At 44.4% G+C, this 27,728-nt stretch overlaps 1 protein-coding gene across 11 annotated transcripts in view; it reads right to left on the bottom strand.

Annotated features, from left to right (window-relative positions):
* The window catches only part of PTPRH (protein tyrosine phosphatase receptor type H), a 243,491-nt gene that overhangs the window by 151,258 nt on the left and 64,505 nt on the right, over positions 1 to 27,728 (bottom strand). For all 11 annotated transcript variants that reach the window (XM_073656350.1, XM_073656354.1, XM_073656351.1 and 8 more), the window contains exon 2: positions 589 to 634. In XM_073656350.1, the coding sequence (XP_073512451.1) occupies positions 589 to 634 (46 nt within the window). The remainder of the gene's footprint in view (positions 1 to 588; positions 635 to 27,728) is intronic.

Below are 27,728 nucleotides of genomic sequence, written 5' to 3'. Positions count from 1 at the left end.
AAAATCACGGTCTCCTATGAATGCCAGGCACGGGTATGACAGGCTCTGGGGTCTTCAGGAAACCTCTGGCCATTATATCAACCCATCGGCACCCCGTGATCACGTCACAGGCACATGAATGGATGTTTAGAACAGTGCGCCCCCTTGCCAGCGCACTGTAAATATCGCTGTCACAGATTGATAGCGGCATTTAGCAGGTTAACACCTGTGGCCGGAGCTCCAATCCATCCGCAGCTCTTAGAGGCAGATGATGGCGGATTATCACAGCCATCATCTGCCGGCAAAAATGTGGACTCTTGTTTGCGTGCAAAGTGAGGGAGCGGCGTATGATATGACCAGTGCAACAAAATAAATGTGGCTTAAAAAAGAAAAAACGCAAATGATGAATCAGGGCTTTGAAGTGTTTTTTTTTATTATTTATTTCTTTTTTTATAGCATAAAACCTGATTTAAATAAAAGACAATTTTCTGATGACACATTCCCATTAAAAAACCAAAAGCTAAGAAATTTGACTAATTGCAAAAAGACAGAAATTCCATGATTAAGTACAAGCCACCATGACAACACTGATAGTAAATTTATACTCACCACTCTGAGCCTCAATCCTGTATTCACCGAGATAGAGGAGAAAAGTCTGTAAGCAAAAAAATAAATAAATGTTGTTACAAACATATATATAGTACATAGGACATAGTATCTGCCAAAATAGCAAAAAAAAGGAAGGTAAATGTGATCTCCAGCCTTGTAGCAGTACACGTCATTACACTAAAGTCCATAACCTTTTCATGGACGTTGGCATAAAGCCTCGAAAAGATATGGAGACTTGTTATTTAGACCTAGCTCAATATTAGAGATATGAGAATGGGGGAAATGCTTCAAGTCAAAAACATATTAAAAAGAATTGTATCATCTTTGTTCAACAGGAGTACACAACTTCCCAGGGAGCGGTATGCTCCTGATGACTGACACAAAACATGTCACGGCCGACACTGTGCACTATCAAATGCTGCAAGCCGTCAAGAGAGCTCAGGTACCAGATTCAGAGATCTAGCCAGTTTTAGAGCAGCGCTTGCAAGCTCTTTAGCAAAAAGCTTGTAAGTGCTGTACTCCTTACCTAGGAGACCAGACACTGCTTTTAAATTGCAGCTGTGGCTAGTAACTTGGGGAAAAGAGCAGTAGACGGCTCAATGGTTAGCACTGTAGCTTTGTAGCGCTGGGGTCCTGGGTTCAAATCCCACCAAGGACAACATCTGCAAGGAGTTTGTATGTTCTCCCCGCATTTGAGTGGGTTTCCTCCGGGTTCTCCGGTTTCCTCCCACACTCCAAAGACATACTGATAGGGAATGCAGATTGAGCCCCAGTGGGGAGAGTGATCATGTCTGTAAAGTGCTGTGGAATTAATGGCGCTATATAAGTGAGGAAAATAATTAAAATAAAATTTAAAATCCCTATGTTCTTGAGATCAGAGGGGATTTTTAATAAATGGATAAAACTGAAAAACAAGCAAGTTGCCCCTTAGGAAAAAGAGATGCACTCTGCTCAAGGACAGTAGAGAAAAAAAAAGTAATTATAAGGATTCATTTAATTTTCTTAGCTCACAATAATCCATGAATTACATTTGCACCTCGGTAACTAACCAGTAGGAGGCAGCGTTTCTCCCCAAAAAATTGAGAACAAGCAACATTTTCATTCCTCTACAGTGCAGATTTCCTATATTCAATTCTATATCAATATATAGTAATTTACAAAATATTACATTGTTCTCAAAAGCAGTGAAGCCTCTGATGCCAATTTAGTTGCCTCACTCATAAAACCACATAGAAAAACGCATCACTACTTACCAACTATTAATTACTGCAATTTCATTACGGCGAGGACAAGGGGTAACTTGCAGCTGAAGTTTTACTTAATTTACAAAAATCGATAAATAACGTGGCTAGCCTAGAAACCTTTTTACAATAAATATTGACGTTTTAAAACTATTAAGAGTCTCAGGTAAAGGCTTCCAAGTGTTTAGTCAGATCAGGGATGTTTAATTCAGACTGCATTGTATCAGCAAGACATCGTATCAGTGCTTATCATGCTGAAACAAACACTTTTCTCCTGATGAACCTTTGACTGAACGGGGAAACGCGTTGAGAAAATATTGAGAGAATTAAACATCCCTGATCTGATTAAACACTTGGAAGCCTTTACCTGATGGGGAAACAGAGATCCACGTCATTAAGATAAGTTGTTTCCTCATCTATTGTTTTTTGGATTTAAATCATGTCATGAGCTAATGAATAGTGATTTAAATACCGGGGAGGTCTATATATGTCTTATTTTTTAATAAGGCTTGGCTTATTGTGAAGGCTACATAGGTATTCCTGTGGGGAATATTACTGCAGGGGGTTAATTATGCCTGATAAAATGCTGCTATAAGGGAATTTGCGATGCACTTTATACTGTCAGGCCCCCAAATTGGGGAGGCCTTATATACTGTGTCCTGGAGATATATCCTTTAAAATGCCAATTAGGATTATTAATTCCTCTTAATGAGGTGGATGTATCAACTTAATTAGGGGATCTATGGTGCCCCATTGTTATTATAGAGTGTCTTTCTATGCTTTGTGGACAAAAGTGTACTATTCCCTCTATATATTGTGCTATGGTGATCCTGTCTGGATACGTCCAATCTTCTGTCATTAGGTGTTTCCGGGTTGTATCAATGGATTTTTAAAACACCCTCACAGAGTGAATATTAAGATTGGGGTGATTTATATAAACAGGTTCGGATCACATGCCTATATTTTAGGTCTTTTTCTTGTGACTTAGTATTTGTTGTGAGACTCTTAATAGTTTTAAAACATCAATATTAAAGGTTATTTTTTAATGGGTATTTATTGTAAAAATGACGTTTTACTTATCAGAAAAAAACATTTCTATCACAGATTAATTTCCCATTAATGTAAATACTGTCACATAGTTTAGGGCTACATTTCCTTGACTACTTTCTTATTAAAGGTAGGAGAAGGGTAGAGGAGGGAGAGAAGAGGTTTAAGCTGTGTTCACATAAGGTTTTTTCAGCACTTTTTTGTAGCAGATTTGTTCCAATTCTCCTGAAGTTATGTGCACATTAAGTTTTTTGAGGCATTTTTGCAGCAAAAACTGCAGGTTTGGAGAGTTTTCGGCCGGTGGCTATGTGCACATGATCCTTTGTGAACTAAGGCCAACCCAACGAGTTTCTCAAGCAGAAGATTCTTCAGGAAATTGTGAGGTTTTTTTATCCTGAAGTGTCTTGGGTTTTTTTTCCAAGGGTTCTGGATACAAGCTGTTTTTTTGGAGAGTTTTCCCATGTTTTTTGGTAATTATTTTATACTGTTTTCCACTAGTTTTCTTTTTCATTCAATTGAATAATGAAGAAACCGCTAGTGTTTTTAAGCAAAACCGATGGTAAAATTGGTCAAAAATCATCCGGTCGTCTCCTAAGCATTTTTTGAGCTTTTCCATTGACTTGTAAAGTAAAGTTTTTTTTAACTGCATGGTGATTTTAGAAATCTTAAGTGATTAAAGCCCGATCACAACAAGTCATTTTTAAATAGAAAGGTTTATATTGATTCTTTTGGGCATTTTCTGATTCCGCTTTCTTTTGGCCACTTTTTGCTCTAAAAACCTCAATGTGCCCATACCTTTAAAAACTCTCTAAAAACTCTCCATATTCGTTTTCATGGGGAATCCACTTTGCTGTTCACATTTTAAGTTTTTGAGCTTTTTATTTTTTCCTGAAGAGGTTTTGAAAAATGTCTGGTGGGAAAGAGTACATGCCACTTTAGGTGGATCCTCAATGAAACCTCTGGGAACTTAGCTCTATATAGAGAGCCTGGGAAAAAAAAAAGATCACGGAAAGAAACTCTTCCAAAGGCCAAGTTCCTACGATGAACATTTGTTGGGTTTTTAATGCGGTGTATTTTCTCTGCACAATAAACTGAATTTCTGGACATCACTTTACCAGGCAGGTCTATATCCAAACAGGTAGAACACTTCAGTTTAAGGAAACCTGTCGGTGGGAACACAACCTTACGGGCTGATAGTTGCCATCCTTCACACACAATAGCCTCTATTCCCTATGGAGAGTTCATCAGAGCAAAGCGCATGTGCTCTGATGAGAAAACTTTTGTTAAGGAAAGCGTCATCATAAAAATCAAGATATCAAGAAACAACCATTGACACTGCATATAAAAAAAACTGTTTATCCAGAAGCTAAACTTGCTTGCGACATGAAAGATATTGGATGCACAAGTCGAAAAATTAAAAAAACTAAAAATAATAGAGCATATTTACAATGTTATTACAAAAAAAAAAAAAAAAGAACATATTTAGGAGCTGTGAAGCATATTTTGGATAGCCATAATGGAAACACAAAAAATATTTTTAAGTTTTTCAATGCCAAAAAAAATGGGATGTTGCCAACTTGCCAGATCAAGGTGGAAACTGCTAGAAAAAAAACGTTTTATAAGGGAAGCATTTTGGATCACAAAATAGTCAAAAGGGATGAATTATAGAAATGATACTATGTTTATTTCTTGAAAGGTGTTTTTTTTTTTCTCCTTGCTTATGGAGTTTATAGCCATTGTATAATATGTGCATTATTGATGTACGGTAAATATTTTTTAGCCGGTATATCATGTTCTTTGTATACACATTTGCCCTATTACAATCATTGTCTCCACATGATTGAGAGAGGTTTGTTTTATAACTAGAGAATGCAAAAACATTGTAGGAAACCTATGACTAAGGGCGCACACAGCGCCAGAAACGCGTCAGAGTGGTTTATGTATCACCAACATGAGGATTTTAATTGTTTGATACTTATGGAATAAAATTTTTATATTTTATTTATTTTTTAGATGTGCAGATCAACTTGACTTTTTATTGATTAGTGTCATATCTCCTCCTGAACCTGCGCCTATGACGTCTGCTTCTGTTACCAGACACCATCGTATTCGTTCAGTGGGCACCATTGGGGATGGAAATGTCAGGACCAGAGGGTCTAGGCAGCATGGGCTCTGTCCAGTTACAGAGAATAGGGTGGCTGTAACTTATAGTGCTACCAAGTTTGTCAGTATGGGTGTGTGCGGTCCAGTTGGAGTAATCGCCTGACTGCTTTGGCCAAAGGGATAACACACTTTACTGGTGGGAGTTGCCAGTTATAGTTCAGTCCAGCTCTGGTTTTCTATGGCTTTGCTAGCTTGTATCTCATTTTGATCTTGGCTTTTTTCTGAATTACAATATTGTCCCTTGTCTGCCCTCCTGGTTCAGACCCAGCGAATTAACTATTTTTGCCAGCCTGCTCCACCGGCCAGCTGCTACTTCGAGGACTTAACCAAAGGCGTCTATGAAAATCCACAATGCTGTGCAGAGGTTAAAGGGTGAAGGCCAGGGCTCCTTTGGCATCTGATAGAGTAGCTAATGCAGAGCCCTATTTAGAACTGCCAGACGACCACAGACAGAGACATTTTAGAAGACCATTGTAACGCACTTGTGTATCATTTCCTCAAAATGGTTTCACTATGCAGTAATACATTTCAAGAAAGGCATATAGGAGTATGAGATTGCAGCATTAATTCTAAACCCTTCTACTGTTTTATATTTAGTAGTGCAATGTAATCGTGGGGAAGTATCTTCTTTTTTAGTCTCAAACCTGGCAAATATATCTCACCATGCATTTTGTCCCTATAAACTCCTTAGAAGCAATGGGATGAAACTGAAAGGGAGAAGATACAGATTAGATATTAGAAAAAAAAAATTGACAGTGAGGGTGATCAATGAGTGGAACAGGCTGCCACGAGAGGTGGTGAGTTCTCCTTCAATGGAAGTCTTCACACAAAGGCTGGACAGACATCTGTCTGAGATGATTTAGTGAGTCCTGCATTGAGCAGGGGGATGAACACGATGACCCTGGAGGCCCCTTCCAATTCTAACATTTCTATGTTTCCATGTTCCTTAGTTGATGACTTGTTACTCATTTCATTACTGGGAAATGGCCAATCGTGCATTTTTTTTTTTTTTATTAGTTACTTCCTTATAGTTTGATGTGTTCAGCAAAAAAATACCCAATAGCAAATGTTAGTTATACTGCTACAAAAATAAAATAGAACACAAAAGAAATAAAAGCACAGGGTCCGGTCTGTCAAGCATAAATGTAGAATCCCTCAAAAAACTTTCCATGGGTTCTGGATGACCATGTCTAATAAAGTCAATGGTTATCAGGAATGGTAAAAATCTACAAATGTTTGCAAAGGTTCGCCATTCATGAGACAAAGTGAGGACATCACCACAGATGGTTATTTTTTGGTAGCTTTCTTCTTTTAACCTATCACTAATATAATTTTGTTTTTTAAATTGGGCATACTTTAATAAAGGGGGGAAAAGTATCCTAAAAAAAAAGATCCAATGCTTCCTCCCTAAATCTTTCATTTTTCTTTGATCCTATTTTGCCTCATGTTACAATTAAACTGTCAAATGATATACAAAAATCTTCTGTGAGTCTCAAGAGCTTGGCCATGTCTTCCTCCTCGCTGTCCTGTGTGTGACTGTGAGATAACTGGCTGCAGCAGTAGAAGATATGGTAGGCAACAACCTTACCCACTTGGCTAATGATGTGGCTATTCAATAAACTATTAGCCAAAGATGAAAATTCTCAGAAGATTAACCCCTTTTTTTTTCTACAGGATTTCTACAAGAATGATTGTTTTAGGATCATACAGAAAATTCTGCAGACTGACAATGGGTGAGGGCAATTGTAATTCCTGTTTGAAGGAAATCTGTTAATAAGTTTTTGGTAATCTCAGAGCACCATAATGTAGAAGCAGAGAGTCTGATTCTAGCGATGGGTCACTTACTGGGTTGCTTTTGTTTCAATAAAATCAGTGTTTTATTAGCAAGAGATTTTCACTAGAGGACTATATGTCTCATGCCTCCTGGTCCAACCACACCTCCACCACTGATTAGCAGCTTTCTGTCAATATACAGTGTGCACAAAACGCCCAATCAGTGGTGTGGGCGGGGTTCTACACAGAAAGCTGCCAATCAGTGGTGTGGGCAGGGTCATGCACAGAAAGCTGCCAATCAGTGGTGTGGGCGGGGTCATACACAGAAAGCTGCCAATCAGTGGTGTAGGCAGGGTCATACACAGAAAGCTGCCAATTAGTGGTGTGCATGGGGTTATACACAGAAATCTGCCAATCAGTGGTGTGGTCAGGATTAAAGACAGAAAGCTGCCAGTGGTGTGGGCGGGGTTATACACAGAAAGCTGCCAATCAGTGGTGTGGTCAGGATTAAACACAGAAAGCTGCCCATCAGTGATGTGGGCGGGGTTATACACAGCTCAGCATTTGGAGCTCTGCTAGATCTCCAGCAGAGAAAACAAGGATTCTATCAGAACTGCTGCACCCAGTAAACTGAGTGATACGTCGCTGGAATCAGGGTCGCTGTCCCTACATCATGCTGCTGTCAGATTACATGGTAAAAACCTGCAGATAAATGGATTCTATTTAAAGTCGCTCATTTCTAGGAAAATAGGTGGTTATCTGAAATAAGAAAAAAAGGACCTTTTATCAGAAAACACAATGCTCTTATTTTGCTAGGTTGTGTCTGGTATTAAAGCTAAATACAGGCAATGGATAAGAGTGATTTACAAAAATAAAAAGCAGACCCTTCTCAGTGTGGGGTTTATACTACTATTTTGGTGTTGTGCCACCTGTCATGTGACTACGCAGCACTTCTGCTTTCTAATATAGAGGGGAAACTCCATTTCCTTATTTTCCATTATTGCCACACTAGCTTATTGTAAAATACGTCAGATTAAAAATATATATATGATTATAAAAGCTTCAGAGCTGTGATTCAGTATTCAGCTCAGAGTCAATGATCTAGATATTTTCATAACGTGAATGCTAAGGAGCCATACTGCGCTTTCATGAACCTCCAATTTCATACAAAGGATGCTCAATAGTGTACGTCCCTGGTTCTTGCATGTAGCACTGCCAGCGACAATTACATTAGAAAATCTTATTGCCATTACTAATTTTAGATATCAATTTTTTAAGTCTCCTTTCTACTGTGAGGTGCTTAAAATTGCTTCATACAGTGTCGGAGTGGGGTGGCAAGGGCCCACCATTAACAATGACTCTGGGCACCCACTCTTCAGCTACATGCAAATATTCCATTAACCTTCATTCTCAAATGTACCCATGCTTCTATATAATAATACACTTGATTGTTAAATGAATGATGTTCGCTGCCTTTGTCTGCACATAGGGAATCAAGTGTATTGTGCCAACTACTGCTCATATAGGAAAGTGGCGGGACTACGGGGAATTCACCTGTTCCCCCGGTGGGCCAGTCCAAACTTGCTATTCATAATACAGACTACATGCTCCCAAAATTTGTTTTAACATATGCATTTTATACCTGGATTTGTATTATATATGTTTTTATTACTGTATCAGTTCTGTAAATGAGCCGTCATCTCAAAACTGAACAGATCTGTCCACTTTTTAGAGAAATGCTTATCAGCCTGCATGGCTCAAAAATGTACACTGGTCAATGTAGTTAGATGTTTTCAGTAGACTTTGAGCTCAATAATAATTTTGTAAACTCTTAGCACCCCCTAGTGGTGGCCATTGACAGCCAGAATTTTATTTTACTCCATGTTTACAGAGCGCCTCATACAGAAAAAAAAATAATGCTCCATCCGAGGTAAAGGTAAAAAGGTTAAAGAGTGATAAGTTAACTTGATGATCGGCGGGGGTCCAACCACTGCAACCCCCATGTATCCCCAAAACAGTGCTGTGCAAAGCTACGTATGAATGGAGTGCTGTCCAGATATGCACACAGCTCCATCCACTCGTGCATCTTTCTCCTTTATCAACATTTCCTAACAATGTGTACAGAAACAAATTACCAAAACTAAACATCTAAAATCTATGGCCTCCAACATAGAGTTTTCCAATTATTGCTGAACTACAGCTCCTGCCTTCTGGCTACTGGCTGAAATCTTTAACGCTTCCTTAACAATCACTAGAAATATATAGATTATTCTTGGTGGAAAAGGAGAGAGAGGAGCGCTTTCTGAGTGTAGTAAGTTAAAAATCCATAAAACCTATTGTAGAAAATGTCCTCACCTAGCAAAGTAGGCACAACCCCAAATGCACCTGGTATATCGTGGAAAATTCCTCCATGGAGAGTTTCAACAGAGCCAGATGAAATGGAAAAAAAACTGAAAGAAGGCCCTCCCAATGTGATGGAAAGAGGCAAATAGATCCAACGAGTGTAGATAAAACAAAAGTAATAACTTTTTATTAAAAAAACACTGCTTCAGCTGCATCAAGCTTCCTCAGGTGTATGTTACACCTGAAGAAGGCTGGGTGCAGCTGAAACGCATAGTATTTTTTCAAATCAATAGTTTTTATTTTTATTACTTTTATTTTTTCCACTCTGCCTCTTTCCATCACGTTGGGAGAGCCCTATATCGTTTTTGTATTTTTCACTTCATCTAGGTCATTAGTATGGGGAAGTTGGTAAAGCGGAATAAAATAATAAAAAGTGTCATGTGTCAAAGTCTTCAAATGTTATAAATCAAATCAATAATCCAGAGTTCCGGAATTACTAAGAAAAGAAGATTATTGACGTGAACATATGACGTGCTGTTATTAGCTCTGACATTTCCTGGTTGTCAAAGAAAGAAAAGTTCCAGTGTTAATAGGAGAAAAGGGTTTAAATAAAGCAACAAGATGATCTAATCAGATACCGGTGTATATTGTATAGGTTAATATTTTAATCCTACATTATTCAATATTATGCCATTTTTATGGTAATTATTATATGAGGATTTTATTTTTTTACATATCTGAAAATGACAAAGTTTAATTTCTCTAATATTAAAAATACAAATCCCCTACAAAACACTGAGTTAAAGGGTTAATCCCAATATCGCAAGTTATCACCTTCCCACTAGCAGTGTACCCCAACTCCAGTCCTCAAGGCCCACCAACAGGTCATGTTTTCAGGATTTCCTTAGTATTGCACAGGTGATACAATTATCACCTGGGTAAGGAAATCCTGAAAACATGACCTGTTGGTGGGCCTTGAGGACTGGAGTTGGGGAACACTGCTAGTGAAAGGGTAATAACTTCCAGATTGGTGATGACCTGACTGATGTGTACAGCGCTCAAATGTCCCTGGTAATCACATATATATTATGAAGCTGTTGTGCACATATACAGAGCATTTCAGAGTCACAGTCTCTAGATTGGTGAGGATCCTAGAAGTTATCACTTATAACCTAGGTGATAACTTGCGTTCCTGGGAATGACAATTTAAAAGGGAATCTGTCACCAGGCTTTTGCTACCTCATCTGAGAGTAACATGATGTAGGGGCAGAGACCCTGATTCCAGAAATGTGACACTTAGTTGAAGATCTAGCAGAGCTCAGAATGCTGAGCTGTGTTTAACCCTGCCCACACCACTGATTGGTGGCTTTCTGTGTACACTGTATAGTGACAGAAAGCCTCCAATCAGTGGTGTGGGAGTAGTTGGACTAGAAGGCACGTGGCACCTAGTCCTGTAGTGATAATCTCCTGCTGATAAAACGCTGATGATATTAAAATAGCAAAACACAGCCTAGTAAGTGAATCATCCATGGAATCAGGGTCTCGTCTCTGCCCCTACATCGTGCTGCTCTCAAATTACAAGTCAAAACCTGCTGACAAATACTCTTTACGTTCATTCTGATGCACACACTTCCTTTTCTTTGCCTTTAGAAATATGATCGAGTGCTTTAGATTAGTGAAACATCACGGTATATTTACATTAGATACATAAAGTTATATATTTTTTGTTTATATTGTAAGTTCACAAACATCACAATGGCATTGTGCACAAAAGGGTGTAAAGTGAATGAAAGATATGTGTGACCACTCCTAAGATGAGTATGTATGTCATCAAGGTGTGTCTGTAAGAGTATATATCAGAAACACTGCACATTCTTAACCTTTACGATAGAAAGTAAGAAGAAAAAAACTGAATATTGCAGGTATTTGGCTAAAATATGTATATATATATATATATATATATATATATATATATATATATATATATATATATATATATATATATATATATATACATATATACACACATACAGCCCAAAAGTTTGGACACACCTTCTCATTTAAAGATTTTTCTGTATTTTCATGACTATGAAAATTGTACATTCACACTGAAGGCATCAAAACTATGAATTAACACATGTGGAATTATATACTTAACAAAAAAGTGTGAAACAACTGAAAATATGTCTTGTTTTCTAGGTTCTTCAAAGTAGCCACCTTTTGCTTTGATGACTGCTTTGCACACTCTTGGCATTCTCTTGATGAGCTTCAAGAGGTAGTCACTGGAAATTGTCTTCCAACAATCTTGAAGGAGTTCTCAGAGATGCTTTGTAGTGTTGAGCGAACATGCTCGACACTCCTCGGCACTCGCCCGAGCATCACGCTACTCGGGATGTTCAGCGAGCACCGAGCATTTCCGGGTTGCTCGGGCGGGAGCTCGGGTCTCCGTCCTGCATGTTTGGCGCTCTTTACAGAGCCAATGAACATGCAGGGATTGCCAGCCAGTCACTGTAATGCTGCAGCCATGTTGGTTGTGGGCATTACATTGATCGGCTGGCCGCACAGCGTCATCTCGAGTATTTAAAACCGGGCGCCGCAATCTTGGACACAGACGGCTGGGATCAGACAGTGTAGGGACAGCGCTGCTGATTTAGGGAGAGATATATACTGTGAAATAGTTAGTGTAGGGTCTGTAAAGGCTGCCAGATCAAACAAACTGTCCTTCTCAGGACTAATATGCATCCCAGATATCAGGCAGGCAGGCTGTATAGGAGTCGCAGTGGTTATACCAGCAAATGCTGCATTACAGTCCTGTGTGCTCCTGTTGCTGAAATTGGTGGACTTAGCTCCAGGTCTCGGGGGCCAGGAAAAATCCTTTTTTTTTCATCCGAAGACTTTTTTTTTTTCCTCATTCACACTGTACAAATACCCATCTTATTAACCTTTTGGTGTCGCCCCCGCCCCCCCCCCCAAAAAAAAAAAAGTGTGTCTGTGACAGTTCAGACACAAACATATCTGTTTAAAATAGTCTGGTGTAGGCCAGAGAAACAGAAGTGTGGTTTTGCAGTTCCATGGTTCAAACCTCTGTATTATCCACTTTTGGGCCATTTGTACCTAAAAAAAAAAAACTGTTTGAGTGTGTCGCTCAATGCTCAGCCGCAAATATATATATTTAAAAAAGTCTGGTATACACCAGTAAATTATAACTGTGGTTTTTGCCGTTCCACAGTAAAAAATCTCTATTATCCAGCTTTTGGTATTTTTTCAGTAAAGAAAAACAGTAATAGTTTCTCCCTGATTGTTCAGTTTGTTTAAAAGAGACGGGTGTAGGCCAGAGAAATAGAACTGTGGTTTTCCTCTTCCACGGTTCTAATCTACTTTTTATTACCCTTTTTCCATTGATAGTGCGAGTGTAAGCTATTTTACTTCCTTTACAATGGGCAAGGCGTGTGGCAAGGGACGTGGAACTGGACGTCCTGGTGATGGTGCGTGCAGAGGACGGGGCCGTGGCCAAGGTAAAAATGTGCCACAACCAACAACCACATCTTCTCGCTCCCACTTCTTGACTAATTACTAGGGAAGCACAGAACAACACCAGTATTGCGAACTGATCAGTGTGAACAGGTTATTAATTGGATAGCAGATAGAACTTCCAGTTACCTGGGCACCACAACCTCCGGTCTGTCTTTCACACGGTCAAATCTCAGTAGCCGTGAGTCTCGACCGCATACTCCTCCTCACCCTGATGCTCCTTCCTCCCACCATGCCGAGTGTCGTCAGACAGCAACTGATCCCACACTTGGACACTCTGAAGAGCTGTTCACTGGTCCATTTCCAGATTTGTGCCCCTCGCCGGCTCCGCTTGAAGTGGTGGAAGAGGAGATCCCATGTAGCGATGCCCAAATATTTGAACAGCTACGGCCACAGGAAGTCGACGCTGGCAATCTGTCACAAGAGGTGGATGATGACGAGACACAATTGCCAGGAAGTGAGGAGGAGGATCGTGGTGTCAAGTGGAAGAGGAGGAGGTGGTGGATGATCTAGTAACTGACCCAACGTGGCAGGAGGACATGCAGAGCGAGGCCAGCAGCACACAGGGTGAGGGAGGCAGAGTACCCCAACAGGCAGGAAGAACCAGTGTTCTGCACACAGAAGGCAGGCAACAGTTTCCCGTAACACCAACACGAGGGACGTTGCCAGTACAACCTGTAAGTCTTCCAGAGTCTGGAGTTTTTTTAAAGACTCTGCTGATAACCCCAAAAAGGACATTTGTACCACCTGCCATGCCAGCATCAGCAGGGGTGACAAAACTACCAGCCTGACCACCACCAGCATGATCAGGCACATGGCAGCAAAGCACCCGACTTTGTGGGGCAAAACCCAGGGTCCACAACCAGTGTCAAGCGGGTGTCACCACTGCTTCTTCCACTGTTGTGCGTGCAATAGAACCCCCTGTTGTGTGTGCAAGGCAATCCCCTGTCCATACTGCATGCAAAGATGCCCCCTCCTCTCAGTCTTCACTTGTTATGGCAGTTTCTCAAGAAACAGCATCAACATCCACTTCCAAATCCCACCGCTGCGTTCAACTGTCCATATCCCAGACCTTTGAACGAAAGCGGAAATTCGCAGCTAACGCCCCACAGGCCACAGTCCTAAATTCGCACATTTCACGACTGCTTGCGTTGGAAATGCTGCCTTTTAGGCTGGTGGAGACGGAATCCTTCCGCAACCTTATGGCGGTGGCTGTCCCTCGGTACTCGGTCCCCAGCCGACACTATTTTGCCCGGTGTGCCATCCCCGCACTACACAAGCACGTGTCCCAAAACGTCTGCCGTGCCCCCAACAACGCAGTTACTGGGAGAGTCCACCTGACAACGGACACGTGGATAAGTGCTTGTGGCCAGGAACGGTACATCTCCCTGACTGCACACTGGGTAAACATAGTGGAAACCGGGACCCAATCGGACCTTGGGACGGAACACATCCTCCCCACACCAAGGATTGTGGGCCCTATGTCAGTCAGAGTTGCCCTTACAGCTCCTGCGCATCATCCTCTTCCTCCTCCTCATCTTCAGCCTCCATTTCAGATATCACCACATCAGTTACAAGCTGGAAGCACTGCAGTACTGCCTCCGCCAAGAAGCAACAGGCTGTGCTGAAACTCATAAGCTTAGGTGAGAAACCTCACACTGATTGTCAGTTGTGGACAGCTGTGAAAGAGCAGGCAGATCTGTGGCTGACACCGCTGAGCCTACATCCAGGCATGGTCGTGTGTGACAATGGCCGTAACCTGGTGGCGGCTCTGAGGCGAGGCAAGATCACACACGTACCACGCCTGGCTCATGTGCTTAACCTCGTGGTTCAGCGGTTTCTTAAATCGTACCCCGAGTTGCCAGATCTGCTCGTCAAAGTACGCCGCCTATCAGCTCATTTTCGCAAGTCGGCTACAGCTTCCGCCGCCCTTGTTGTGTTGCAGCAGCGTTTGCAGCTCCCATCACACCGATTGTTGTGGGATCTCTAACCTCCACATGTTGCAAAGGATTTGTGAGCAGAAGAGAGCAGTTGTGGACTACCAGCTGCAACAAGGCCTTCGATATTCAGGTCAGACTCCACACATAAGACCTCAGGAGTGGACCTGGATGTCTGACATATGTACCATCTTGACAAACTTTGAGGAGTCCACCAAGATGGTAAGTGGCGATGACGCCATCATTAGTGTCAGCATCCCACTTGTCTGTCTTTTGCAACGCTCTCTGCAGAGAATTAAAGAGGAGGCATTGCAGCCAGAGTATTATGAGATGGATCAAGAAGCCGTAGCGGTCTATTACACACAGTCCAGCCTCATCTCATCCCAACGTGCATTGGGGGACAATGAGGGAGAGGAGGAGGAGGAGGAGGAGGAGGAGGAAGAACAGGAGCTTTAATCATGCGCTGTAGACGGTAGTACCTGTACAAATGTCATACCGTCAGTTCAGCGTTGGTGGCCTGAGGACAGGGGGGAGGAGGAGAAGGAGGAGGAGGAGGAGAGCATGGTCAGTTGTCATCTTGGTAAGGACACGGAAGTCTTGCCCGTTACCAGTCTGGCACGCATGGCTGACTTTATGTTACGCTGCCTTAACCGTGACCCTCGCGTTGTCAAAATGTTGGGTGACAGTTATTACTGGTTGGTGACACTTTTAGACCCCCGCTACAAGGAGAACTTTCACTCTCTTATTCCTGAGGTGGAGAGGTCTACAAAAATGGGGCAGTACCTGAAGGCCCTTGCTGCAGAACTGTTAAAAAAATTCCCATCTGAACGCGCTAGCAGCAGAGGTCACAGTTCGTTGCCCAACCAAGGCGTACATGCGAGAGAGACGCAACTCCAATCCAGCAGAGGCAGGGGAACACTGTCAACGTTCTGGGACAGTTTTCTCAGACCCTCCCTTCGGACAGACCCTGAAGGCGCGGGGTACTATCACAAGGAGTGGAAATTTTCAAAATATGGTGAGGGAGTACCTTGCCGACCGTACCAGCGTCCTCCGTGATTCCTCTGTGCCTTTTAATTATTGGGTATCCAAGCTGGACACTTGGAATGAACTCGCTCTGTACACCTTGGAGGTCCTGGCCTGCCCTGCCGCTAGCGTGTTTTCGGAGCGTGATTTTAGTGCCGCTGGGGGAATTATAACTGATAAGCGCACTCGCCTGTCAACTGACAATGCTGACAATGCTGACAAGCTGACCCTTATCAAAATGAACAAGGGCTGGATTGGGCCAGACTTCTCATCACCACCAAATGACAGCAGAGTAACAAAGTCAAATCCACTGTGTTATTTCGGGAGGTGTATTCACATGCACCGCTTCACACCCACACATGGGTATACGCTTCCTCATTTTGGCTGTTTTATGTTCTTCTCCTTATCCTCAGCCTCCACCACCACTATACCACCAGGGTGACCGTGGTCCGTGTTGCCATTATTGAAAGTTCCTCCATCCTTATTTTTGTCATCTTTTGCTTGGAAGGCATAGGCAAAGACTATGGGAGACCCACTCCACAATAATGGGAATAATGTTTGTAATATGCTGTACTGAATGGCTCTTGTAAGGGGCATTGCAAGATTCTCCGTCCTAATTTTTGGCAGCTTTTGCTTGGAAGGCATAGGCAAAGACTATGGGAGACCCACTCCACAATAATGGGAATAATGTTTGTAATATGCTGTACTGTATGGCACTTTTTCAAGGGGCATTAAAACCGTCGTCTTGTTAAGCTACTGTGACCTCTACCACTTTTCCAAGGGCCATTAAAACCGTCTTGTTAAGCTACTGCGACCTCCACATCTCTTCCAAGGGGCATTAAAACAGTCTTGTTAAGCTACTGGGACCTCCACATCTCTTCCAAGGGGCATTAAAACCGTCTTGTTAAGCTACTGAGACCTCCACGTCTCTTCCGAGGGGCATTAAAACCGTCTTGTTAAGCTACTGCGACCTCCACGACTGTTCCAACGGGCATTGCATTTCCTCCTAATTTTAGTCAGCTTTTGCTTTTCAATGCATAGGCGAACACTAAGGGAGACCCACTCCCCAATAATCAGTAGAAGGTTTTTAGTACGCTGTAATCCACGTCTGTTTCAAGGGGCATTGCAGTTCCTCAATTTTTGGAAAGCCTTCCATTCACTGCTTAGGCCAACAGTGCACAGGAGACCCAGTTGCTATAAATGGAAAAAATGGTTTAATTAAGGCCCTCTGACCTCCATGTCACTTTCAAGGGGCATTGGAGTGCCTCTAAATTTTTGGTAGGCATTGCACTCACTGTATGCCCTATAACTGTGAAGCCGAACCGTTCCTTTTGGTACAGAAACATATCCTACAAGACATGTGTGGTTGACTGGCCGGATATTGATGTGAATGGTCCCTGTTCCTCCTGCTCTTTCTCCTTTGCCACCACCTTATCCATCATTTATCACCTGAAGCTTTGTTTTAACGCGCGTCATAGAACTGGGATAGTAGCAGGAAAACATCCAGCAATCCTCGGAGGAGGTAGGATATGCGCCAAAACGCTGACCACCTCACGCCTAGCCACTACTACATACATGCGCTTGCATTCCAAGAAAAAAAGCAGATGCTAACTTCTATCATCTTCATGCTCCTCACCTTTGCACTCTCAACTCCCCTGATGGAGAAGTCAGGGCCCACCAGAGGAGTCTGGTTCTCTGGTGGGCTCGTCCAATGCTGCCCTAAAGCAGGCCAGGCTCAGAAAAGTGTGGGGAAGATTACCGGGACAAATAGTGGTGGCTGGGGACTGAGTATGGAGACCTCGCTGCCGAAGCAGCCATGAGGTAGTGGCCAGCTTCAGCCTCCTCCTAACTAAAAGGCCCCATTTCAAGTGCAGGCTAACAGTATGGTATTGCAGCCTGGGGGTGGGTGGGTGGCAGGCTGCATATTTGAGCTTGCATTGCAAGGAATGGGGGAGGTACAATTGAACACTGCCCTTGGACAAGGACTTGCACGGGGTTAGTTGCAAGTCTGCATCTTCTGATGCGGCAAGGATCACTTCTGATGGGCACACTTTTAGGCAGTGACCTGGGTGTCAGAGATGCTTCCAGGGGTCTTCCCCATGCTGTTCCATGTCTTTTCAGCACTGTATGCATGTGTCACACAGCACATGGCCAGATAAGATTGTAAAATGTTAAAATGACATTTCCCGGTGAATGCATTTGTCACGGTTGAAAGCAATACAAAAGTGCAAAAACGCATAAAAAATGCTACTTGTGAACATAGCCCAAGGTGTGGAGGAGTATTTTTTGGGGGGGTTATTTATTTTCCCTTATACACAAGTCTTTACTCTGGAAAGGAACTTCCTTAACATATTTCACAGGAAAGCAGTTTCAGTTTCGTTTTTGAATGTTTTATTGTGAGCCCTTAAAAGTGGCTTAATACCTCTGACCACGTTGTTGACAGCAGTGACCTGGGGGTCAGAAATGCTTCCTGCGGCGATCCCCATGCTGTTCCCATGTCATTTGAGCACTGTCACTATTGTTTTGGGCACTTGTTAGGCTTTTAAAAGACTGCCGGGGGTGCCGCCGCAAAATTGCTCGGGTCTCCCATAGACTAACATTGGGCTCGTTGTTCGGGTCGAGCACCCGAGTATCACGGCGAGCTCGGCCCGAGCTTCGAGCACCCGAGCATTTTAGTGCTCGCTCAACATTAATGCTTAGCACTTGTTGGCCCTTTTGCCTTCACTCTGCGGTCCAGCTTACCCCAAACCATCTCGATTGGGTTCAGGTCTGGTGATTGTGGAGGCCAGGTTATCTGGCGTAGCACCCCATCACTCTCCTTCTTGGTCAAATAGCCCTTACACAGCCTGGAGGTGTGTTTGGGGTCATTGTCCTGTTGAAAAATAAATGATGGTCCAACTAAACGCAAACCGGATGGAATAGCATGCCGCTGCAAGATGCTGTGGTAGCCATGCTGGCTCAGTATGCCTTCAAATTTGAATAAATCCCCCACAGTGTCACCGGCAAAGCACCCCCACACCATCACACCTCCTCCTCCATGCTTCACGGTGGGAACCAGGCATGTACAGTCCATCCATTCACCTTTTCTGTGTCGCGCAAAGACACGGTGGTTGGAACCAAAGATCTCAAATTTGGACTCATCAGACCAAAGCACAGATTTCCACTGGTCTAATGTCCATTCCTTGTGTTCTTTAGCCCAAACAAGTCTCTTCTGCTTGTTGCCGGTCCTTAGCAGTGGTTTCCTAGCAGCTCTTTTACCATGAAGGCCTGCTGCACAAAGTCTCCTCTTAACAGTTGTTGAAGAGATGTGTCTGCTGCTAGAACTCTGTGTGGCATTGACATGGTCTCTAATCTGAGCTGCTGTTAACCTGCAATTTCTGAGGCTGGTGACTAGGATAAACTTATCCTCAGAAGCAGAGGTGACTCTTGGTCTTCCTTTCCTGGGGCGGTCCTCATGTGAGCCAGTTTCTTTGTAGCGCTTGATGGTGTTTGCAACTGCACTTGGGGACACTTTCAAAGTTTTCCCAATTTTTCGGACTGACTGACCTTCATTTCTTAAAGTAATGATGGCCACTCGTTTTTCTTTACTTGGCTGCTTTTTTCTTGCCATAATACAAATTCTAACAGTCTATTCAGTAGGACTATCAGCTGTGTATCCACCAGACTTCTGCACAACACAACTGATGGTCCCAACCCCATTTATAAGGCAAGAAATCCCACTTATTAAACCTGACAGGGCACACCTATGAAGTGAAAAACATTTCCGGTGACTACCTCTTGAAGCTCATCAAGAGAATGCCAAGAGTGTGCAAAGCAGTCATCAAAGCAAAAGGTGGCTGCTTTGAAGAACCTAGAATATAAGACATATTTTCAGTTGTTTCACACTTTTTTGTTAAGTATATAATTCCACATGTGTAAATTCATAGTTTTGATGCCTTCAGTGTGAATGTACAATTTTCAAAGTCATGAAAATACAGAAAAAAATAAATCTTTAAATGAGAAGGTGTGTCCAAACTTTTGGTCTGTACTGATTATATATATATATATATATATATATACACATACACACACTGCTCAAAATTATAAAGGGAACACAAACAACAGAATATAACTCCAAGTAAATCAAACTTCTGTGAAATCAAACTGTCCACTTAGGAAGCAACACTGATTGCCAATCAATTTCACATGCTGTTGTGCAAATGGAATAGACAATAGATGGAAATTATTGGCAATTATCAAAACACTTAATAAAGAAGTGGTTCTGCAGGTGGGGACCACAGATCACATCTCAGTACCAATGCTTTCTGGCTGATGTTTTGGTCACTTTTGAATGTTGGTTGTGCTTTCACACTCGTGGTAGCATGATACGGACTCTACAACCCACAAAAGTTGCTCAGGTAGTGCAGTTCATCCAGGATGGCACATCAATGCGAGCTGTGGCAAAAAGGTTTGCTGTGTCTGTCAGCGTAGTGTCCAGAGGCTGGAGGCGCTACCAGGAGACAGGCCAGTGCACCAGGAGACGTGTAGGGGGCCTTAGGAGGGCAACAACCCAGCAGCAGGACCGCTACCTCCGCCTTTGTGCAAGGAGGAACAGGAGGAGCACTGCCAGAGCCTTGCAAAATGACCTCCAGCAGGCCACAAATGTGCAAGTGTCTGCACAAACGGTTAGAAACAGACTTCAAGAGGGTGGTATGAGGGCCCGACGTCCACAGATGGGGATTGTGGTCACAGCCCAACACCGTGCAGGACGCTTGGCATTTGCCACAGAACATCAGGATTGGCAAAGTCGTCACTGGCGCCCTGTGCTATTCACAGATGAAAGCAGGTTCACACTGAGCAATTGTGACAGACATGACAGAGTCTGGAGACGCCGTGGAGAGCGATCTGCTGCCTGCAACATCCTTCAGCATGACCGGTTTGGCAGTGGGTCAGTAATGGTGTGGGGTGACATTTCTTTGGAGGGCCGCACAGCCCTCTATGTGCTCGCCAGAGATAGCCTGACTGCCATTAGATACTGAGATGAGATCCTCAGACCCCTTGTGAGACCATATGATGGTGCAGTTGGCCCTGGGTTCCTCCTAATGCAGGACAATGCCAGACCTCATGTGGCTGGAGTGTGTCAGCAGTTCCTGCAAGATGAAGGCATTGAAGCTATGGATTGGCCTGCCCGTTCCCCAGACCTGAATCTCGCTCCATCCACCAACGTCACGTTGCACCACAGACTGTCCAGGAGTTGGCGGATGCTTTAGTCCAGGTCTGGGAGGACATCCCACAGGAGACCATCTGCAACCTCATCAGGAGCATGCCCAGGCGTTGTAGGGAGGTCATACAGGCACGTGGAGGCCACACACAATACTGAGCCTCATTTTGACTTGTTTTAAGGACATTACATCAAAGTTGGATCAGCCTGTAGTGTGTTTTTCCACTTTAATTTTGGGGGTGACTCCAAATCCAGGCCTCCATTGGTTAATAAATTTGAGAGAGAGAGAGATTTCACACACACAACAGATATGAGGATGTGGTACTTTTATTACACCATCAGTAAGATTTTCTTAACACATGTGCTTGGAGTGTCCGATCATATTAATACACATGCAGAACTGGGGATGTGCAAGAAATAGCTGTGATGCTCCTCTAATATTAATGTTTTTTGAATGGAGGCCACACAAATAATAAAATGATTGCTAACAGAGAACAATAGATTGCTTTCAACAGCACAACACATGTACATGAGATACACCTTAGGGTTAGTCTCTCACCAGTGATTACTGCCATATGACTAGGATATGCCAACAACGTCCTATTGACTATTCGGGACCTAGACAAAGCTCAACAAAGCCAACAGGAGAAGAAGAAGTGTCACAGCGTTCTCCTATAACTGCTGATACTTAATTCTAGTAATTGATGGGGCTCACAGCAGTTGGATCTTTGCTAAATGGACATTGGTGGTATCTCCCATTATTGTGATAATATAGTCCCAACAGTTGCCATGGCAACCTGGTGCGAAAATATATTATTGATGTTTGACAGGTATGGAGGCCTGTTACATTTTTTTCCACTAAAATGCTGCAAGCATCATAATTTTTCATTCCATTCAATCCACTTTGTGTTAATTCAAGTTAAAGAGAACCTGTCTGTTAGACTCCTGTCCCAGGTCCGGTATCTGCTCCCTTCACCCCGGTCCACTAAACTTTCTTGTGCTCCACCTCTGGCTTTGCAAGTAGCCTGGCATGCTTCCATGTGATAATCTACCTGGGTCTATATAAGGCCTAACAAGACACACCTGTGTCTTGGTATTAAGACTTTTAGTTTGTTTCTGCTACGTGTCCACCTGCAGCTTCCAGGACATCTCCTGTCCTATTGCGGCTTCTAGGATGTCTGCTACATGTCCACGGTCTCCAGAACATCTCCTGTCTGCCTGAGGCCTCCAGTATGTCTGTCTGGCTGCTGCTTCCAGTACTGCTGCCACCTGTCTGTGGTCTCTTGGATGTCTCCGGTCTGCCTGCGGCTTCCAGTGCCTCTGCTAACTGTTTGCAGTTTCCAGTACTTCTGCTGCCTGTCTGCGGTCTCCAAGACATTTCCTGTTCGTAGCTTCCAGTACCTCGGCTACCTGTTTCCAGTCTTTCAGAACCTCTGTTACCTGTTTGTGGTCTCTCTGATGACTCCTGTCTGCCTGCGACTTCTAGTGCCTCTGCTAGCTGTTTGCGGTTTCCAGTACCTCTACTACTCGTCTGCGGTCTCCAAGACATCTCCTGTCTACCAGCAGCTTCCAGTGCCTCTATTTGCGGTCTCTCGGATGACTCCTGTCTGCCTGCGGCTTCCAGTGCTTCTGCTACTTGTTTCCCGCATGCTTTATCTGCCTGTTGCACGGACGTCTATGGCCCGTGTACCAACCTGACCTTGGGCTTTGAGGATCCACCTCACCTAGTGAGCCCAACACGGTCATCACGATTTTGCATATTAAAGTAAAGGCATGGCCATAATGGCGCTGTTATACAGATTCAATAGATACCTTATTTTATGTGACTCCATATCTAAACTTCTAAACTTTTCTTGTTACTCTGTGAATGGATGCAAGTTAATAAAAATTATGACCCCCCCTCAGATAGATAAATTCTGATATCAGGACACAGTTTTGATGGTAAAAAAAAATAATTTTCAGATTTATATTTTTAAAATATTTAGAAAACCGTGTATGGTTTCCTCTACACTTCACAAACACTTACTACTTTGTGTTGGTATATCACATAAAATCCATTTACGTTTGTGGGTGTTATGTGAAAAAATTCCAGCGGTATGAATACTTTTTCAAGGCACTGTACATGATACGTTTCACCTCCTGAAATGGACACATTCTTATCATAGCTCAAAACAAGGAAAAGAAACATAAAAAAGCCTCACAATAACTAGATCTGATAACACATTATGCAGAAGTAAGTGGTTCCTCTTGAAAAATGTGAATTTATTGTGCCATTAAGGACAATCCATCTGTAACTATGAAATACTGAGCTGTAATAAATGTTATCAATCCGGTCAGGTATGCTGCGCAGCTTTACTGAAATGTTCTCTAGTGTTGAGGAAATGAAAGTTAGTTACTAAAGAAGAAAAAACAGAAGTTGGTAGTTGTAGATGGTCTTGTTGAATGTGGTGAAGAGGCCACTGTAACTCCGGGGTCCTCGTACCTTATGGGGTCTTAAAAGTAATTTCTTTAATTACTGAACAAGCCTTGGTTTAACCTTTATTGTGTAAGCCCCTTGCGTAAAGCTTTGTCTTTAGGCAAGGGGTGTACAACCTCTCCTGATCCAAAAGCCAAATTATCACAATCTTCCATTCCCAAGAGTATTCCCATCTACAGTATGTCATAAATGTAGGTCCCTTGATCTGCAGTGTAGAGTAGTGGAGACAGTGTGACCACACACATGTTGAACAGTTCCTAGGTCCTTAAAATTAATCTGTCATCAGGTTTTTCCTACCCCTTTTGAGAGTAGGATCATGTAGGGACAGAGACCCTGATTCCAGCGATGTATCACTTACTGGACTGTTTGTTGCAGTTTTGATAAAATCCCTGTTTTATCTGCAGCAGATCTAGCAGTTCTCTGAATGCTGAGCTCTGTATAACCCTTCTACACCCCTGATTATCAGCTTTCTGTGTAATCTGTGCGCAGGCTGGAAGCATCCAATCAGTGATGGGGTCAGGGTTGAACTACATGGAAGTAGGTTTACTAGTCCTCTAGTGATAATCTTCTGCTAATAAAACAGTGATTTAATCAAAACGAAAGCAAGCAGCCCAGTATGTGACACATCGCTGGAATACTGTAAGGGTCTCTGCCCTTACATCATGCTGATCTCAGATTAGGTGGCAAAAACCAGGTGATAGATTCACTTTAACTGATACATGCATCCCAGGAGGCACTCGTGCTTCTAGTCAAGGGAATATCTCCGGAGTACTGACATGTGTGGCACCCCAGGGGTCTGGTTACCACAGTAATAGAAATATTACGTCTGAGAGCAAGTGGGAGGTTTCTCTGGTCAGTAGCCCTAAGCATGCAACACTTCCTGCCCAGACCTGGGAGGGGAGGAATCTGCCCTTATAAACTGGGTCTGGGGCGGGATTAGGTCAGTCAGAGCCTGATAACAGCCAGCCCTTTATCCTCCACACGGACGCAAGAAACATCAGGCTAGGAGCCGTACTGTCCCAGATCCAGCAGGGGAGAGAACGGGTAATTGCTTACGCCAGCCGAAAACTGCGACCCACGGAAAGAAACCCTGAGAATTACAGCTCGTTCAAGCTAGAGTTCCTGGCAGTGGTGTGGGCGGTAACCGAACGTTTTAAGCATTACCTTGCCTCTTCCAGGTTCACCGTGTACACGGACAACAACCCGTTGACACACCTGGACACTGCAAGACTGGGTGCCCTGGAGCAGAGATGGATGGCCTGCCTGTCCAATTAGGAGTTCACGATCAAATACCGGACGGGACGCTCCAATACCAACGCGGATGCCCTGTCCAGGATGCCAAACCTACCGGATGGAGGGGAAGATCCAGAAGAACTGGAAGAGGTTGAACTCCCTGCGTTCCACCGTCATGGGATTACCCAGTATTCCCACCGTGTGAGGGGCCAGCGATCCGCTACGTTCAACCCCTTACCCCACTACAACTGGGCGGAGACGCAAGACAGTGACCCCGCAGTCAGTCTGGTGAAGGAGATGCTGACCCAGGCCGATGCCCGCCTGGACCCAGACGCTCCGGAAGAGACCAAGCAACTGTGGACGGAAAAAAGCAGACTGTTTCTCTACAAGGAGAAGTTGTGCCGCAGAATGGTCAATTCCCGGACACATGAACTGATCTGGCAGGTTGTGGTACCGAGACGGGACGCAGCTATGGTGCTGGAGGCCTACCACAATGGGGCAGGGCACTTCGGATGGAAGAAGCTGGAGTTCCTGCTGCGTGAACGGTTCTACTGGATAGGCATGAGAGGAGCCATTGAGAGATGGTGTAGAGACTGTGGCCCGTGCAATCTTAGAAGGAGGGACCGTGCCAACCAGAGGACTCCCCTGCAGCCCATCCTCACCAGGCAGCCGCTGGAACTGGTCGCTCTGGACCATGTTAAACTGGCTCCAAGCAGAAGCGGGTATGTCTACGCCCTAACCATCGTGGATCACTAGTCCCGGTTCCTGGTGGTGGTCCCTGTCAAAGACCTGACGGCTCAGACAGCAGACAGAGCCTTCCAGCTGCACTTCTGCCGCCCACACGGGTACCCGGACCAAGTGCTGACGGACCAAGGACCAGCCTTCGAAGCGGAGGTCTTCCAGGAGTTCAGCAACCTGTATGGCTGCAAGAAGATAAGAACAACGCCCTATCACCCCCAAACCAATGGACTCTGCGAGAAGATGAACCAGGTGGTGATAGATCTGCTAAAAACATTGCCCCTGGAAGAACGCAGTCTGTGTCCTGAGAAACTGCCCGATCTGGTGGACCTGTATAACCACATCCCGGTAGGTTCCACCAAATGTACCCCGGCTTACCTAATGCGAGCAAGACCTGGTGAGCTGCCTGTTGACCTGGATATGGGAGTCCTGACACCCGAGGACACCTCGCCAGAGGCAGACTGGGATACAGAACGGCAGCAGCAGTACCGGAAAGTACAGGAGAGCGTCGAGCGAAGTCTCTGCCAATCAAGAGAAAGGCAGGAGAGGACTTATAACCAACATGCTCCCGCTGTTCCCCTGGTACCTGGAGAGCAGGTCTTGAAAAGAAAAAGGCGGCTCCATAAGTTGGACGACCAGTGGGAAAAGGACCCGTACACCGTACTGCCCTCAAGCCACAATAATCCAAAGGTGTACGTCATCAGCAAGGATGGAGGAGAGACCACAGCCACTGTCTCCAGAGACCACCTGAAGTTGCAAAGCACGGATGAAGATCAGGAAAACCCTCAACCCGTAGAGGAAAAGGAGGAAATGATCAGCACCGTACTCGGAGACTTTCCCTGGTCCTGGACACAAGTAAACAACGCTATCGTGGTGCCCGTCCTCACCTTTCTCCAGCCAGCCCCTCAAGTGCCTAAAGAAGACCAGGTAGAGCTGGAAGAGCAGCCGGCCCAGGAGGCAGAAGAGTCCACACCAGCAGCGCAGGAGGATCAACCCTCTGTTAGTAGTGAGCCTGCCGTGCCCCTAGTGAGCCAAAGAGTACGCAGACAGCTGCCCAGCTTACCCATAACACCTCCTACACCCTGTAGTGCAGGACCAGTTAGTGAGCTCCGTAGGTCCACTAGAGTCACTAGAGGTCAGATGCCCGCTCGCTGGAGAATATAAAGTAATGCACTGTAAATTTACCTGTTTCTTGAAAATGTTTACGGTTTTTGTTGTTGCCTGTTATTAATTATGTTTCTCAGTTACCCTGCAGATTTCTATGGACTAACAGGTTATGGACGCTGGATAACCGGAACAATCTTGTAGATAGTTGCACATTGTGCCTCTTGCGAAGACGGCCGCGGAAGAGAAAACCTGTCTGGCGTGGCCTCCTTGCGGCCCAAAGTAGCTAGCTTCAGCCTTGCAGCCACGCCCAAGGCCAATGCAAGGGGTTTTCTTTGGACAGGTCCCCTACCTCGCTTAAAACTTCACCTTGGGTGATATGGACACCCGGTTACGGAAATGCCGTGACCACAAAATGTACTTTTTCATGTTGTCTTGTTATTGTCATACCCTGTATTTATGTTTCTTTAAAAATATGTTTAGTCCCGGAGTACTAAATTTTACTAGGGGGGAATGTGGCACCCCAGGTGTCTGGTTACCACAGTAATAGAAATATTACATCTGAGAGCAAGTGGGAGGTTTCTCTTGTCAGGAGCCCTAAGCATGCAACACTGCCCGCCCAGACCTGGGAGGGGAGGAATCTGCCCTTATAAACTGGGTCTGGGGCAGGATTAGGTCAGTCAGAGCCTGGAGACAGTTCCAGACACAGGGAAAGTGTCAGCAAGGAGCTCTGTAGGAGCAGGAGCGAGTGCCAGGGGCTGGAAGCTAGATAGCTCGCCCTGGCTGAAGACATTAAGACCGGACACGGAGTCCGAGGCTGTGGGGACATCCAGGTCCAGCAGCAGAATCCAACCGGCAGGGGATTCCATGTCCTCTGGCCAGAGAAGCCCGGAGGCACGGTCACAAGCAAGGGACCAGCACCGCCATCGTGAAGCGGAGGCTAACAGAAGGCCCCAAGTCACCGGCCGTACGGGTGAGCACCACACGGTATACTCAGGGACGTGGGCCGTGGGCTACTTCTACCCGCACACAGCAAGGTAGCCAGGAAAGAGTACAGATAGACGGGGAGGCCTACAACTCCACCTGGCCAGGGGAGATCCTGCTAGCTCTCAGACTGACCAGGCCTCTACTGCTAGCCAGTACTCCCGGGAGGGTCTGCTTTATAACATCAGTAAAGACCCTGAACTGCACCGCACGGACTCGGAGTTATTCCTGCTGCGCTCGTGCACCATCACTCCCATCATCCACACTAACTGCCCTGAGGCTATACTCCTCCCGTGGGGAGTCATCCCGTTCTTAGCTGCATACACAACACCGGCCTCAGCGGTCTG

This window comes from Phyllobates terribilis, unplaced genomic scaffold, assembly GCF_046119375.1.
Source record: "Phyllobates terribilis strain yellow unplaced genomic scaffold, ASM4611937v1 Scaffold_12__6_contigs__length_324123572, whole genome shotgun sequence".
NCBI classification, from domain to species: Eukaryota; Metazoa; Chordata; class Amphibia; order Anura; family Dendrobatidae; genus Phyllobates; species Phyllobates terribilis.
Note: the sequence above shows the minus strand (reverse complement) of the source record. Positions and strands in the feature narration are given on the sequence as shown.